Raw genomic sequence first — 15,673 nt, forward strand, 5'->3', positions numbered from 1 at the left:
ACTTCTCTGGGTTTCGCCCAGACGTAGCCACCTTCGCCAGGGATCCTCTCAACCGGTAGGCAGAAGGTGGGGGCTAGGGTTCTGGTGATGAGGATGGGGCGGGGTGGGGGCTGAGGCTACTCAGAGACCGCTGCCCCAGTTCCCGCTCCTTGAAGCCACTTGCTGGAAAGCTCGGTTTTGGTGGCGGGAAGAAGAGAGTCTGGATCTTGGCAGTTTTAGGGGTTATGAAGAGGCTCTGCAGTCTGAGGAGAAGGTCAGGGACCCCTCCTCCCACGCTGTCAAGGATGGGGACTTCCTGGTTTGGGAGGAAACTTGCCCTCCCCCTGATTCCATCTAACTTTCCTGCCCCATCCCACTCCCCAAGCCCTGGACCAGCTCTGTCACCGTGACAGCTTTCAGAGAAGCTTGGAGAGCGGGAGAAGTTATGGAACAGCCAGTTCAGGGGTCGTCTCAGTGGGCAGAACTCAGGAGAGAATCCCTTAATAATAACGGTGTTGGGGGCGCCGGGCTGGTAACTCTCGTGGGTGTGAGTTCGAGCCCCACGTTGGGTATGCAGATTACTTAAAAATAAAGTCTTTTTAAAAAATAAATAAATGGGATTCCCCGGGGGGCTCAGTCGGTTGGGCGTCTGCCTTTGGCTCAGGTCATGATCCCAGGGTCCTGGGATAGATCCCCACGTCAGGGAGCCCGCTTCTCCCTCTGCCTGTCCCCCCGCCACTTGTACTCTCTCTCTCTCAAATAAATAAAATCTTTAAAATAAATAAATAAGTCAATAAATGGGTAAAACTAATGGTGATGAGGCCCCCATGAACCAAGCACCTCATGGGTCCTGAGCACTGTGCTAAGGGCTTCCCAGACATGGGTCCCAATCTCAGCCAACTCCTGGAGGAGGAAGGGTATTATTTTCCCTACTTCACAGATGAGGAAGCAGCCAGAGGTTGGGTGACTAGAAGAGCCCATGAGTGCTGGGACTGGGGCACAACCTCAAGCCCACCCTGTCACTGTGAGGCCACACTCATCTTTTCCTGAAGCGCATTCAGGGGACTCACACACACTCTCACAGCACCCCGGAGATGCCTCCCCACTTCAGGCCGCGCAGCTTGTGGGGCTCATTACAGGGAGCAGGGCGTGACGAGGGTCAGAGCTTCTCACACCCTGACCGACCCACCGAGCCCGGCATCCTGGTTTCCTGTGTCCTGGACACAGGGCGGTGGGCGTGCTGCAGCGGCCCCTGTGGCCGTGTGTGTGTGTGTGTGTGTGTGTGTGTGTGTGTGTGTGACTCCACGCCGACTCAGGACGTGGCGCATCGCACAGCCACGCCGCCAACACACTGGGGAGAGTCAGCAGGCACGTGCATCGCCCTCCTCCTTGGCACCCAGGTCTCCACGTGACCGCCATCCCGACAGCCTGCCTGCTCTGGGGCACACGCATGGGCCCTGGGCAAGGTGCGGAACCCGGGAATATTTCATGTCTGGGGCAGGCGGCTGCCTCCCCCGCGCCCACACGTGCCCCGTCCTTCCTCTTGCAGGCTCCTTGTTTATTTGTTTAATGAATTATTTATCCATGGCCCCCCCTTCCCTGCTGGTCTCCCCCTCCCCCAGGCCCTAGCCTCCATGATTTATTGAACACAGCTCAGCTCTGTGGTTGCCACCCGATGTCCTGGGAGCCGCCTTGGGCCACGCAGCCTGAGTACTCCCTCTGCCCCCGACCTGTTCCGCTCCCTGCTTCCTTGGCCCCGAGGGGGGTGGGAGTGAGGCACCATGTCAGAGGGCTCCCAGGGGTCTAAATTCAGTGTCCCTGGGGAGAACATGGCCACCAGAGGTGCACCAGCAAGACTGAGGCCCGGAGGGAGATGCAGGCTGAATCTGCAGGTAAGAGAAAAGAGGCCGGAGGCCCTAGAGGGAGGACCGGCCCCATGGAGAGAACCCCAGCCCCAGCAGAGACCCTCACCCTACAGACAGGTGTCTGTCCGGGCCCAGGCCTTAGACACCAGTGTCTCAAACCATGGCTTGTGACCCCTTGGGGTGGTGAAATCAAGAATAAATTTTATGCGTCTCAACCACCTTTTTATTTAAGAAAAAAAAAAAGATTTAAAACTAGAAGAGGATGGGGCACCTGGGGGGCTCAGTTGTTAAGCGTCTGCCTTCGGCTCAGGTCATGATCCCAGGGTTTTGGGATCGAGCCCCGCATCGGGCTCCCTGCTCCGCGGGAAGCCTGCTTCTCCCTCTCCCACTGCCCCTGCTTGTGTTCCCTCTCACTCTATGTCTCTCTCTGTCAAATAAATAAATAATATCTTGGGCACCTGGGTGGCTCAGTCGTTAAGTGTCTGCCTTCGGCTCAGGTCATGATCCCAGGGTCCTGGGATCGAGTCCCACATCGGGCTCCCTGCTCCGCGGGAAGCCTGCTTCTCCCTCCCCCACCCCCCTGCTTGTGTTCCTTCTCTCGCTGTGTCTCTGTCAGATAAATAAATAAAATCTTTAAAAATAAATAAATAAATAAATAAATAAATAAATAATATCTTTAAAAAAATAAATAAATAAAACTAGAAGAGGAGAAAAATATCAGAGTGCATCCTCCGTAGTAAGGCTAACTTGTTTCATGACACTTACTGTTCTGTGTGTGTGCATGCTCACACGTGCACACGTGTGCTGTATTGTGAAATATACATTTGGAGCTCCTGGGTGGCTCAGCCGGTTAAGCGTCCAACTCTTATTTTACTTTATTTTATTTATTTATTTGACAGAGAGAAAGCACAAGAAGGGGGGAGCAGCAGAAGCAGCCTCCCTGCTGAGCTGGGAGCCTGATGTGGGACTCAGTTCCAGGACCCTGGGATCATGACCCGAGCCGAAGATGCTTCACCGACAGAGCCACCCAGGCGCCCTGCGTCTGACTCTTGCTTTCAGCTCAGGTCATGATCTCAGGGTCGTGGGATCAAGCCCTGCATCGGGCTCCCCACTCAGCGGGGAGTCTGCTAGTGATTCTCTCTCCCCCTCTCCCTTTGCACCTCCCCTGCTCGCGCTTGCTCTCACTCTCTCTAAAATGAATAAATAAATCTTAAAAAAATAAAATAAAATATACATCTTGCTGTGGGTCACAGTTGGGAAAAATTTGAGTGACGGTTATAAACAGAGACCTAGAGCCCACTGATGACCCAGATGCCACAAAAAGAGGCCTCGGCTTCAGATCAGATCCCAGGTGTATAGACAGTGACCGCAATCTTCTACACAGAGACCCAATCCCCAGAGAGGCCAAGAGCCCCTGACTGGAGGCCTAGGGGCAGGCCTGTGCATCACAGCTGGATTGGAGGTCCATATCCCACGTCAAGACTGCCACTTAGTTTACAGTTTGTGCAAGGCTCCGTGTCGCCCACGGACCTAGTAAAGGGTGCCATCAGCTCAAACTCCCTGACCAACGTGGAGAGACACATAGGGCCACCTCCTGCTGAAGGAAACAGTGCGCTTGTTTGTGCACAAAGGCACTACTTGCAAAGAGATGCACCCTAAAGACTGGGTCTGCATAGAGGGTGCTTATCCTAAAACACACAAAAGCCCAAATCAGCCAGAGATTGATTTGGATAGAGCACCAGATCCCATAGACAGAAGCCTAGGCTCTATAGAGAGTGTCTCAGAACTTAAAAACCTGATAGAGCTGCTTAAATCCTAGAGAAAGGGCTCAGTTATGGGGACTGGGTCTGGGGGTGCTAGTTTCTAAACAGGAGTATCTGAATCCTGAAGGAAAAGACTCACATCCATAAGTGGGACCCAGATTCTACAAAAAGGGATTTAAGGCTTCTAAAATGAAATCTGAACTCCTAGACCAAATCAGCAAGCTCCCATCCATATGTAAATGGGCAGCCCCTCTGCCAACTGTGGGCCCTACAGAGAGAAGCCTCCCTTTGCATAGCAGGGAGTGTGGGGGGCAGAGGAGGAGGTTGGGATTGGGGCACCTGGAGTAGGTAGGTTAGCATCATTTGGGTGACACAAATCTCCCTGGGGGGTGAGGAGTCTGGGGGAAGAGAGAGCTGTTTGCAAAGTCCCCCATTCCCACCCCAAGGGGCCTAATTTATCTTCTGGCTCCTGAGAAGGGAGAGAAGATCTCCTGGGGTGGAGGGGAGTGAGGGAGGACAGAGTCTGTTCTAGCCCAGCAGCAGCTAGGCAGGAGGCCCATGCTGAATGGCACCATCCCCACACCCCCCACCGCAGCACCTGAGGACCCCTGTCCTGCCAAGGATCAGCAGATGGAGGGTGCCTGCATGTCCTCTCTCCTGAAGTAAAGGAGAGAAGAGCATCACACCAGTCTCCCCGGGCACAGGTCATTGGTGTGGATTGTCAGAACCTGACCTGAGACCTGGTCACTCTTAGTCCGAGCCTCTCCAAGAGAGAAGAGATGAGAGCTGGGCACCCCCTAGGTCTGGATCCTAGACCCTTTCCCTCAACTTCTACTTCCTGGGCAAAGAAGGAACCAGAGGAGAACAGGGAACTGTGGTGTCAGGGTGCATGTGGGTCTGTGGGTGAGTCCCTGCGGGTGCATGGTCTGGGGTGTGCTCCCATGTCTCTGTGTGTCTACAGATCTCTGGTTGTCTCAGCGCCACTCCCTGTATGTGCTGGCCAGGGGCACCTGTGTGTGTAAATGTCTGTGTCCAGTGCTGCGTCTCTCTGTTCCCTGCGTCTGCTCTCATGAATGTGTGTGTGCCAGGTCTGTGCTTGGGCATCACTGTGGGGACAATGTCGGTGAGAGCTGGAGCCCAGGATCTGCCTTCCCGTCAGTGCGTCCAGCAGCGGCCAAGCTGGGGGACCCCGCTGGCTGCACTGGACGGGCCCTGCTTGAGCGTGAGCGAGGGATCCTCTGTAGGTTCTGGGGCTGACTCGCCTGCACACCAGTATGGACATTCTCAGGGCGAGCTCCTCTCCCTCGCCTCCAGGAAAAACAAGCCTCATGCTCCTCCGGTGGGGGCTTTGGGTCAGGAGCGGTCAGGTCCTTGGTGCGCACTGAGGCTTCTCCACCCTGCAGCCCCCGACCCCTTATTCACACGGGAAGAGGACCATGGAGGGAGCGGAGGGCAGACTGCTCAGAAGGAAGGGGGGGGGGTTGTCTAGTTCTACTATGAAGCGGTCCTGGACCCCCAGCTCCTTTTCAAATCCCCCTCACCCCATCCCAGGGATGGATGTGCTCACAGCAGGTCGAGACCCCGGTCTGGGCCTCCCTAATCCTTCTCCAGGGAACTCGAGACTGGGCGGCAGAAGGCCCGGGACCCGCGGAAGCAAAAAGTAAACCTAGGAGGGAGAGAGGAGGCGCCGCCGGTTGTTCCCGAGGGGACAGCACGGTCCCCACCTCCCGAGCGCCGCGCGCTCCGGGCCGAGCGGGGCGGGGCCAGGCGGGAGCGCGCCCGGGGCGGGGCTTCGGGGGCGCGCCCGGAGGGCGGAGGGAAGGGCTGGGGGCGTGGCCTAAGGCCTGGGGGCCGGCGGCGGCGGCGGCGGCGGCGGCGGCGGCGGCGGCAGGGAGCTGGGAGGCGAGAAGCCGGGCGCGCGGGGCTCAGTCGGGGGGCGGCGGCGGCGGCGGCTCCGGGTATGGCCGCGGCTCCGCTGCTGCTGCTGCTGCTGCTCGTGCCCGTGCCGCTGCTGCCGCTGCTGGCCCAGGGGCCCGGGGGGGCGCTGGGAAACCGGCATGCGGTGTACTGGAACAGCTCCAACCAGCAGTGAGTCGGGGGCCCAGGGAGCCCAGTGCGTCCCGCGTCTGCGAGAGGGGGAGCCGGTGGGCCCGGGAAGTCCCGGGGGCCCCGGGGTGGGGGTCCTGGGAGGCACGGCCGGGGGCTGGGAACGAGGGAGAGGGGGACACACACTGTGGGCGTCTGCGAAACTCGCGGGGGGGGCGTCTGAAAGAGGCTGTTGAGGTCTAGGGACGAGGACTTGGGCCGTGCGGAGGAGGCTGCTCGGGGACACCGCACCCCACCTTTCTTCTCTCCGCACCGCCGCCGGAATAGCGTGCCCCCATCGCACAGTCCCCCATCTTCGCCCCCTTCAGCCGTGCTGGGCCGTCGCACCGGGGGGGGGCCAGGGATGACCTGTTTTCAGCGGTGAGGCTTTCGAGGGGTTCTGTCTAGGACTCCTGCTTTCAAAAGTGGGGTCCAGAGCTGAGGCAGGGAGTCCGGCCCAGCACCTCCTCAGAACGAAGCTAGATGGTTCGCCCTGGTTGTGGGGAAAAGCCAGGCGGGGGTGAGCTGGGCTGGGTCGCCGAGGCGGGGGTCCTGGAGGTGCTGCTCGGTGGGGATGGAAAGGTGGGGTACCGGTGAAAGAGAGAGAGGCCCGCAGATGTCGGCGTGTCACACACGCACACACACGCGCGGCCTGGGGACGGCGTGTGGCTCCAAGTGTGAGCAGGCGTGCGCGGCTGTCAGTGTGCGTGTGTGTCTGAGTGTGTGATTTGTGTGTCTGCGTCGGCGATCGTCTGGGGGTGGGAGCGGGCGGCGGGGGGGGGAGGGGGCTGCGGTCGCTGTCCGCGTGGCCGGCCGCGTCTGGGCTGGGGTGGCTGCCGGCGCCGCCGCGGTCTGGGCGGGTGTCAGGGCGGCCGTGTGGTTTCCCGGGGTGTGTGGCGCGGCGGCTGGGTGCCGGCTGCGGGGCCAGGTCCTCAATCTGCTCGGTCCTCCCTGCCCTTGTCTTCTCCTCCCCGCCGTGCCTCCGTGTGTGTCTGTGTGTTGGGGGCATCCCTAGGGACGCGGGGGTCACTGTCACACCTGCCTAGGCGGCGGCGGCGGCACCGCCTCGGACTCCCCGCTCCGGGGGGGCGACTCGGGAGCAACTGGCGAGGCCCCAGGGGAGGGGACCGGGAGGGCCGGGCGGCCGCGACCCCCAACCTCCCGGGGGAGGGGCTGCCGCTCGCCGCTCCGCTCTTTGTTGTTTGGGGCTCCGCGCCTCCCCCTCTCTCCCTGCTCGCGCCCGGAGTGTCAGACTGGGGGTGGGGATGAGCCCACGACGCCCCCCTCTCGCTTCCCATGGAAACCTCGGGGGTGGGGATGAGGCCCCTCCCCCCCCGGAGCGGGACTCGAAGAACTCCGGGGGGTGCTGGAGGCTGACTCCCCGTTCTATCTAGCTCGTCCCCCTCCCCCAGACTCACACGTCCGCCTCCCCCCGCCCCACTAGAGGCTGGCGGGGAGCGGAGAGTACGCAGGTGAGGGGCCCTGGGTTCCCACCACCCTCGGGGCACCCCCGCGTTCTTAGGGTAAGCCGGAGCCAGGGGTATGCGGGAACGGCCGCGTGTGGGGGGGAATGTTGTTGATCAGGTTCCCCTCCCCCGCATACACCTGGGCTCAGGTGAAAGCCCTGGGAGGGGGTGGGGGAGCCCGGTTCCGGGAGCCTCCTTTCAGTCTTCCCCGCTCCCCCGCAGGTCTGGACCGGCAGAGGTGGGAGGGGGCGCGCACCCGGCTGGGAGGACGCCGCCGCCCCCGCCTCGCTTCCTCGGCCTTTGTTGCCGCTGCGCCGGGCTCCCCGGCTCCCTCACTGCGGCAGCCGCGGCCCCATAAATCGTGAGAGCGACGTGCTCCGGAGCCGGGAGTGGAGAGGGCCAGGGAGCTGGGGGCGGGGCCGGGCCGAGCCAAGGGCTCCCGCGCCCCCTCCCCCCGGTCACGTGAGCTGGGCGCCGGGCTCCCACCCCCTGTCACGTGCTGAGGGTCTCTGCCCCTTGGGGTCACGTGGAGAGGGTCTTGCGACCCCGCCTCCTGGGGTCACGTGGGAGGGTGCTGTAGGACACGTGCAGAGGCCTCCTTTGACAGTCCTGGGGGCAGTGCCCTGCACAGCGGTCCCGATCTCGCCCCTCGTCCACCCACTCAGGCCCTCCGTTTGATCCGCTGTAACTGGAGAGACCAGTTCCCAACCTGGCCCAGAAACTAGGGATGGAGGGTACTATACTGGAGGGAAGAAGGAGAAGGTGAGGTCGAGGGGTCCCCTGAGCCCGGAATTGAATTTGGGGTGGGGGTGGGAGGACCGGCTGATGGCCACATGTATGCCCCCTGGCCCCGCGCTTCCTTGCTTTACAGAACGGAGCAAGGCGTTGTTATTCGCCCCTAACTCAAGAAGCCTGGGGACCATCTTTCTCTAGCCGTCTCCCTACCTCTCTCTCCCTGAAATGTTTCTGTTGCTGATCTCTCTTTCATTCACACGCTCATTCAACAAATATTTATTGAGGCTGTACTACGTCCCTGTTGGTCTCTCCCTCTGCTCGTATTCTCCCTGCCCCCGAGCCTCTGCCCCGTACCCCCTTGCCCGCCACTGAGAGCCGTCTCAGTCTCTGCTGTCTGGGGGCCTCCCCGATCGGCCCCCACGTCTCTCCCTTTCTCCACGCCTCCCTCCGTTCCCATCCTGGTCCTCTTTCTCTCCGATTCTGGGCCCCTCTCTTTCGCTGTGTCTCGCCCTGTCCCCTCTCGGGGACCCGGGTCTGTTAGTCTCCCCTCTCGCTGCGCGCGTCTCTTCTCACTCCGTTTGTGTGTCTCGCTTTCGCCGGGTCTCTCGCTCTTCGCCGCCGCTGCAGATCAATAAACCTTCGCCGCCGCCCGGCGCTGTCGCAGGGAGGGGGGCGGGGATGTGGGGCGCGCTGCCTCTCCCCCACCCGACGCCGGCCGGAGAAGCCCGGCCCCGGGCCGGGGATGGCGAGACCCGGCGGGGCGGGGCGCCGAGAGCGCCCCGAGGGGTGCGGGGGTGTCAGCGTGCACGCGCCGCCCCGCGAACGTTCCCGCCACCCACCCACCCCCAGCCGGGCGCGCGGACCCCACGCCGCGCGCACGTGGTCCAGCCTCGCCTGCTGGAGCGAGCGGCGCGCCGCCTCGGGGCCGCGCGCTAGGGGGGAGGAGAGCCCCGGTCGGTGTCTTGCCATCCCTCCTCCGCTTCTTTAGCTCTGCATCCCGGCTTCTAGGGGTGGGGGCAGGGATTAAACAAGTTCAGCGCCCCTTGGGATGCCTTCCCTCCTCCCTGGTCTTGTTAGACGCCCTGTTTACCTGCCCCTAATTGCCCCGCGGGGAGAGGTTTGCTCCTTCCCTGCTCCCCCGCCGCCCACCCCACCAGGCTCGAGCAGGCGGGGCACTGAAGGAGTGACAGAGAAGGGTCGGAATGCGCCCCGGAGGCGGTGAGAGCCAGGAGAGACGAAATAACGGGGTGAGGGGGCACCCCTCCAGGTGGGGTGTGTGAACACTGGCCTTTCTGCGAGAGAGGTGGAGGCCAGTACGGGATGAAGGGAGGAAGAATAGAGACCTGTTTGAAGGGGCAGGCACACCCCAGGCCCCCGGGTCCCCCCCTCCCCCCTAGGGATGGGGAGCTGGGGCCCTAGAGGAGGAGTCAGCTGTGGAGCTTTGCTGGGCCTAGTGGCACCTTCCTCTCCTCTGCCAGGGCGGGGAGGATGACAGATTCAGTTACAGCGCCCAAGCCAAGCAGACACCCCACTCAGGTCTCCCGGGACTTTTGACTGGGGACTCTGGCACCCAGCCCCCTGCCCACCAGATACCAGCTGCCTACAGCCATTCCACAAGCCGCTGTTCCTCCCACATGCCCAGTTTGGGGGGCATTTCAGGGGCTCTTCCTGCCACCCAGCCCAGGGAGAGGTAAAAGATGGCTTCTCTTCCAGGTGCTCACCCAGCTGCCTTTCTGTAAGGCTAGGCCCCGCCCCGTTGAGGAAACTGAGGTCACCTGTCCCAATAGCTCTGGCCATGGCTTACTGCTTGCTGGAATGGGCTCTGTTGTAGGGGAATCTGGGCAGTGCCCCAGCAAGGGGCCACTTCAGAGCAGGGCTGGAAACCTAGGTGAGGCTCAAGGACGGAGGCCCCAGGGTGGCTGTGCAGTGGCTTTAGGCCTGGCCCCCTAGCACTGGTGGCCCCCTCCTCAAAGCCTGTGGGGAAGGAACAGTAGACTTGGAAGTTGGGGATCGAGAGGCAAGCCACTTGGGGATGGAGAGGCAAACCCAGGTGGCGCCAGGAGCCAGGCCTGGTCTAACCCGTTTTCCTGCTCCCAGTGCCCCAGGCCGAGACTCCTGCCCACCTGAGTGCCAGGGCCAGGGAGGGGCCTAAGTGACCCATCACTCCCGTGGGAACCAAGTGGGACTGGTGGCATTCCTGATGACTCAAGAAGGCTGTGCCCATTCCCACTGAGGTGCCCAGGCACCAGCTCTCACCTCTGCCTACTGCTGGGCTTGGAAGGGAGTGCTTGGGGAGAGGGTGGTACAGGCCAGGCCAGGCAAGGAGGGTAAGGTGGGGAGGGACCCTCAAGGCTCCACCCAATTCAGAGGCCTCCAAGCATGTTTCCCTAATGGATCTAATTACTATTTGTGGCACTGGGAGGTGCTTGGTGACATGGGGAGCCAGTCCCTCCCTCCAGGGAGTTCCCAGGGACTAGGGACCTCAGTGGTTTGACATGCTGCTAAGTACCCCAGGCCTTCTGTGTCCACCATGTTCTCTCCCTGCCAGGACGTGTGCATTCCTACCCTAAAGAAATTGGGGGAAACTCTTTCCTGCTTCTCTGAGTTTCTTTCTCCATTCAGATGTTTTTCCCATCCCCGCACCACTCCGCACCACCATCGAGGGCATTAAGACCAACACTTTGATGACGACTGGCAAGGCAGGTGGGGATTACAAGGGACCCAGCGCCCGCTTCTGTGTGCCCTACAAGGACCGAGGAAGTACGAGGCACAGCCATCTTGTCTGGGCACTACGCCCACTACTCTGCCTCGCGCCATTAAGGGGGCAGTGGTGCCAGGTGGAGGAGGAGGATGTATAGAGACGGAAGTTTTGGCTGGTTGGCATGATACCCCGTGGAGCTTTGGTGTTGAGCCCCTTAGCTTCCCGATTTGTTGTCTCACGTTATCGGGGACCTTCATTGCCAGTAATAGTGCAGAGAGGGCATGTGCCTGGGTGTGTGGGTGTGTGTGTGGGTGTGTGTCTGGGGGGCGGGTCACGGGGGTGGAGGGGGCAGGGAGAGAGCTCGAGACGGCTGGGGTCAGCCCATCCTGGCATGCCGCCTGAGTGGACAGTGGACATATTTGTGTGTGCGCCACGGAACTTGTGCGTGCACATGCACGAAGCCTCCAGACGTGCGTCTGTGAGCTCAGGTCCTGGCTCACTGGCCTTGGGGTGGACTGGCAGCGGCAGGAAAGCACGCCGGGGGCGGGGATGCAGGGTGCGCATCTCGGGAAGGGCTCCCTCCCACTCTCCCCCTCCCCTTCCATCCCCTACCACTCCTCCCGGTGGGGAATTGTGGGGGATGGACGGAGGAAATCCGGGCCTGGGTCTGGGAGTCGCTGGGGCCTGCGCCGTTTCTGTGGTAACCAGAGCGTACGTTCCCTTCTCCCCCGCCTCTTCGCCTTCGGAGGGAGGCCGGGCTTCCCTGCGCCTTTGCTGCCCTCTGGTGGCCGCCCGGAGAAGGACCGCACAAGGCGTGGGCGTGGAGGGCTAGCGTGGGACTGGTGGCACTAGGACAGGGACCGAGAAGAGAGGCAGCTCCGAAGACCCTAGGGAAGGTCTGCGGAGCGGCGACGTGGGAAGAGGGCTGGCGTGGGCTTTCTTCTCTCTGACCCGCTTCCTCTCCCCCGCAGCCTGCGGCGAGAGGGCTACACGGTGCAGGTGAATGTGAACGATTATCTGGATATTTACTGCCCCCACTACAACAGCTCGGGGGTGGGCCCCGGGGCGGGGCCGGGCCCCGGGGGCGGGGCGGAGCAGTACGTGCTGTACATGGTGAGCCGCGCCGGCTACCGCACCTGCAACGCCAGCCAAGGCTTCAAGCGCTGGGAGTGCAACCGCCCGCACGCCCCGCACAGCCCCATCAAGTTCTCGGAGAAGTTCCAGCGCTACAGCGCCTTCTCGCTGGGCTACGAGTTCCACGCCGGCCACGAGTACTACTACATCTGTGAGTGACGGCCGGGGGGCGGGGCCGGGCGGGGCGAGTGACGGGGGCGGGGCCTAAAGAGCGTACCTGGGGGACGGCCGGGGGTGGGGCCCCGGGGGCGGAGCTAGGGAACGTATCTGAGAGACGGCCAGGGGGTGGGGTCCCCGGGCTGGGGTCTCGGGGGGGGGGGGGGGGGGGGCCGGGAAAAGTGAGTGAGAGCCAGGGGATGGGGTCCGCAGGGCCAACCCCATGGTTGTGGGGGTGAGCCTAAAAGAGAGGGTCAGAGTGCCGGCCAGGGGGTGGGGTCCGCAGGGGCTGGGGCGGGCCCACGTGGCGGCCACGTGGTCCGCGTCGCTGGGCTCGACAGCCCGGGATGCCACGTGGGGCCTGGCGGCCTTAGGGCTTCGGCTCGGACGGCGTCTGAGGCTGAGAGAGGTTTAGTGACAGTCCGAAGTTTGGGTCGCAGGGTCACCGCTCCCGCGAGGAGCGTTCCGGAACTGAGACCTCAGGGCTCGGGGTTTCTTGAGGGCTGGGACCAAAGAGCCTTCTCGGGCTGACGGCGGAGCCGCGGTGACCCGTGTCCGAGGGCCGGGGAGCCGTGAAGCCGCGTCCCCGGGGCAGGGGGCGGCGCGCAGGGGCGGGACGCGCGAGAACGCAGCTCAGGCCCCGTCTCGTCCCCAGCCACGCCCACGCACAGCCCGCACTGGAAGTGTCTGAGGATGAAGGTGTTCGTCTGCTGCGCCCCCAGTGAGTGCCGTCGGCGCCCAGCCGCGACCGCGTCCTCGGCTCCCCGCTTCGGGGCTCCCCTGGCTCCCGGGGGCGGGGGGGGGCCCAGGAGCGGGGACTCGCTCCCCAGCTGTAGCGGTGGGGGGATCCTGGCCCTGACTCTCCCCTCCTCTCTCCCACCCGCACCCCGGCCCGCAGCATCGCACTCCGGGGAGAAGCCGGCCCCCACCCTCCCCCAGTTCACCATGGGCCCCCATGTGAAGATCAACGTGCTGGGTGAGTCTGCGCAGCGCCCTCTGGTGGCCACTGCTGGAACCGCAGCCCCCTCCCCGGTGCCTGCTCACCTTGCATGCCTTCCGGGGGCACGGACCCCTCCTCCCCACCCCACCCCGCCCCCGTGGGTGCTCACGTCCCGGCTGCACTGCTGCTGTCGCTGCCGCGTGCCCCGCCCGCGCGCGCAGCCCCGCCCTCACCAGGCTGTCTGTTCGTCTGCCCACAGAGGACTTTGAGAGAGAGAATCCCCAGGTGCCCAAGCTTGAGAAGAGCATCAGCGGGACCAGCCCCAAGCGGGAACGCCTGCCCCTGGCAGTGGGCATCGCCTTCTTCCTCGCGACGCTCTTGGCGTCCTAGCTCTACCCCCTCCCTTGGCGGGGAGACATGGGGCTGGGAAAGGGCAGGGAGACTTTGGTCTCTCCGAGAGAAGCCTAGCTGTGGGGCCTGGACCCCTGCTCCGGTGGCTGGAAGCGGGGTCTGCACCATACATCTGTGCCCATGCCCTTTGCCCCCTCTCTCCCCTCGTGGGGCACTGTAGTGGACCAGACACAGGGACAGCCACGGGTCCCGGGTGGCCTGTGGCTCTGGTACCTTTCTCTGACCCCGGTACCATCCCCTGTTGTCACCACCGGAGACAAATACGCCCCAGAGAGAGCAGATCCAAGCATGGGAGGCACCCCCCTCATTCTCTTCTAGGGGCGGAACACAGGGAGGGGACTAGATGGGCGAGGGGGTGGCCCACGGCCCCCCCTCCCCTGTTTACAGCAATAAGCACGTCCTCCTCCTCCCACTCCCGCTCCCGGGATTGCGGTTTGGATTGAATCCAAGTTTACAAGTAGACACCCCTGGGGGGCGGGCAGTGGACAAGGGTGACAAGGGATGGGCACTGGGGTGCCAGCAGGCATGTACGGACTCTGTATCTCTATATATAATGTACAGACGGACAGACTTCCTCCCCCTCCTTAACTCCCTGACCTTCCTTGACGTCCCCTTCCAGCTTCAGACCCCTTCCCCACCAGGCGAGGCCCCCCCACTGGGGGACCCCCTGGCCCCTCTTGTGTCTTCTGTGAAGACAAGACCTATGCAACGCACAGACACTTTTGGAGACCGTAAGACAACAATGCCCCCTCCCCTCCAGCCCTGAGCCGGGACCCAAATCCCATGACCTTGCCCTGCCCACCCTCTGTGGCCCCACCCATCCTCCCGGGCCTTTTTCAAGTGCTTTGGCTGTGACTTTCATACTCTGCTCTTAGTCTAAAAAAATAAACTGGAGATAAAAATAACTAAGTGTGTGTGATTTCAGGGGCCATAGCCCTTCTGGATGCTGGTTAAAACCCACATGTCACGGGCGGGGGGCCGACTCTGGGGCCAAAGGGTCAACTGAGCACCTTCTGTGGCTCAGTCTCCCTTGAGGAGGCAGCTCTGTGTGGTGAGAGCCACAGGGCCTTGGAGCTGGGCCTGGCTGCCTTTGGGCAAATCATTCACCCTCTGCGAGGCTCGCGTTTCTCCTCAGAAGCTTGAGTCAGGCTACCCGTCTCTCAGGGCCTGGTAAGGATGGAATGGTAAAGGAAGCATCCAGCGCAGGATGGTTTCTCCTTCCTTCCTGTTCCACTCTGCAATCGGGGTCTTGATTGGGGTCTCTGGGTTGCAGGGGGGTTGTGAACCTAGATAGGGAAAAAAATCACATCTTTGTTTTCACTCACCTGTAACTGAAATTAAACATTCTCTTACGTACTTGGGCAACAAGCCAAAATAGTTTGCAGAGGGCCTGGGTTTTTGTAACCAACAGAAATCACAGATGCTTTCAGGCTGCATTATAGTTTTTGAAGCTCTCTCAAAACACCATTTGTTCTCATCACTGCTTTGAAAGGACCGGAGTTGTTAGACCGTTCTTGTTTTTAATGTGTTAATAAAGAAGCATATATATTACTACACCAAAAAATGTAAATGTTTTGATAACTGTGTTTCCATGTGATTGGTTTCCTTTATAATCCTTTGTGATTTTATTCATTTAAACCATTATGGCCCAAGGGCTGAGAGTGCACTGGCGCTGGGGTCCCACATAACTCCAGCACCCTGCGTCTGTCGGGAGAGAAGAGGAGGCAGAATGCGCCAGACAGAGCAGGGGGAAGGGCCACATGGCCCCACCAGGCTGGGTGAGGTCAGGCTTGTACCCGTGGTGCTGTGGGGGAGGGGAGGTGATGACAGGAGCCAAAACCTGCCAGGGAGGGGGTCCTTACTGCCAAGCTGTGCAGCTTTGGGACTCCATCCCACCCCGGTCCTCTGTGTGCGCAGACTGGGTCCTGGCTGAGGGCCCCTCCTCGCCCCTGTGGCTCCTGCCAGCCGCATCCTGAGAATGAGCCCCTCCCCAGCGGCAGGGACTGGGTCTTCTTCCCGCTCTGTACTCATAAAATAGGAGAAATGGAATTTCCGCTGGACCGTGGCAGACAGGGAGACATGGGGTGGGAGGCAGTGGGGAAAGAGCCAGGGCAGCCGGGGCACCAGTCTGAGGCTCCTCACCCAGAGACAAGACTGAAAAGATAGGCTCATCCATTGCAATCATTCGAGGATTCCATCGACACTTCCTGAGCACCTGCTGAGTGCCAGGCTCTGGCCTGGGTACTGGGATGCCAAGACACAGTCTCTGCCCTCACATAAGCTCATGTTAGCATGTGTTGATAGGTGAAAAGGAATCAGTAACACCCACACACAGGTAGGACAGTGTAACCAAGTGTTCCACAGTTAAATGCCAGGGGGCTGTGGGAACATGGAGGGAAACGTACCCTCATGCCTGGAGACACAGGGAAGAGGCTGCT

General features: G+C 61.7%; 1 protein-coding gene across 3 annotated transcripts; it reads left to right on the top strand.

The window, feature by feature from the left end:
- Positions 1-5,504: 5,504 nt before the first annotated feature.
- Positions 5,505-14,783, top strand: LOC116629075 (ephrin-A3). 3 transcript variants are annotated; one of them, XM_032399364.1, is made up of 5 exons: positions 5,506-5,695; positions 11,566-11,879; positions 12,540-12,605; positions 12,783-12,860; positions 13,084-14,783. In XM_032399364.1, exons 1-5 carry the CDS (start codon positions 5,568-5,570, stop codon positions 13,212-13,214), a joined length of 717 nt encoding a protein of 238 aa, XP_032255255.1. In that variant the 5' UTR covers positions 5,506-5,567; the 3' UTR covers positions 13,215-14,783. The 3 variants fall into 3 exon arrangements, with proteins under 3 accessions (XP_032255256.1, XP_032255255.1, XP_032255257.1); XM_032399366.1 differs by lacking the exon at positions 5,506-5,695 and adding an exon at positions 7,609-7,920; XM_032399365.1 differs by lacking the exon at positions 12,783-12,860 and having other exon boundaries at positions 5,505-5,695.
- The last annotated feature ends 890 nt before the right edge of the window (positions 14,784-15,673 follow it).

The sequence above is a fragment of the Phoca vitulina genome, unplaced genomic scaffold (genome assembly GCF_004348235.1).
Source record: "Phoca vitulina isolate PV1807 unplaced genomic scaffold, GSC_HSeal_1.0 scaffold262, whole genome shotgun sequence".
Taxonomy (NCBI): domain Eukaryota; kingdom Metazoa; phylum Chordata; class Mammalia; order Carnivora; family Phocidae; genus Phoca; species Phoca vitulina.

Bases quoted from the DNA above. Each gene is read 5' to 3' on its own strand.
- LOC116629075 (XM_032399364.1), top strand. From the start codon at position 5,568: ATGGCCGCGGCTCCGCTGCTGCTGCTGCTGCTGCTCGTGCCCGTGCCG. The intron at 12,606-12,782 runs GTGAGTGCCGTC...CCCGGCCCGCAG, and splicing joins GTTCGTCTGCTGCGCCCCCA to CATCGCACTCCGGGGAGAAG. The intron at 12,861-13,083 runs GTGAGTCTGCGC...GTCTGCCCACAG, and splicing joins TGTGAAGATCAACGTGCTGG to AGGACTTTGAGAGAGAGAAT.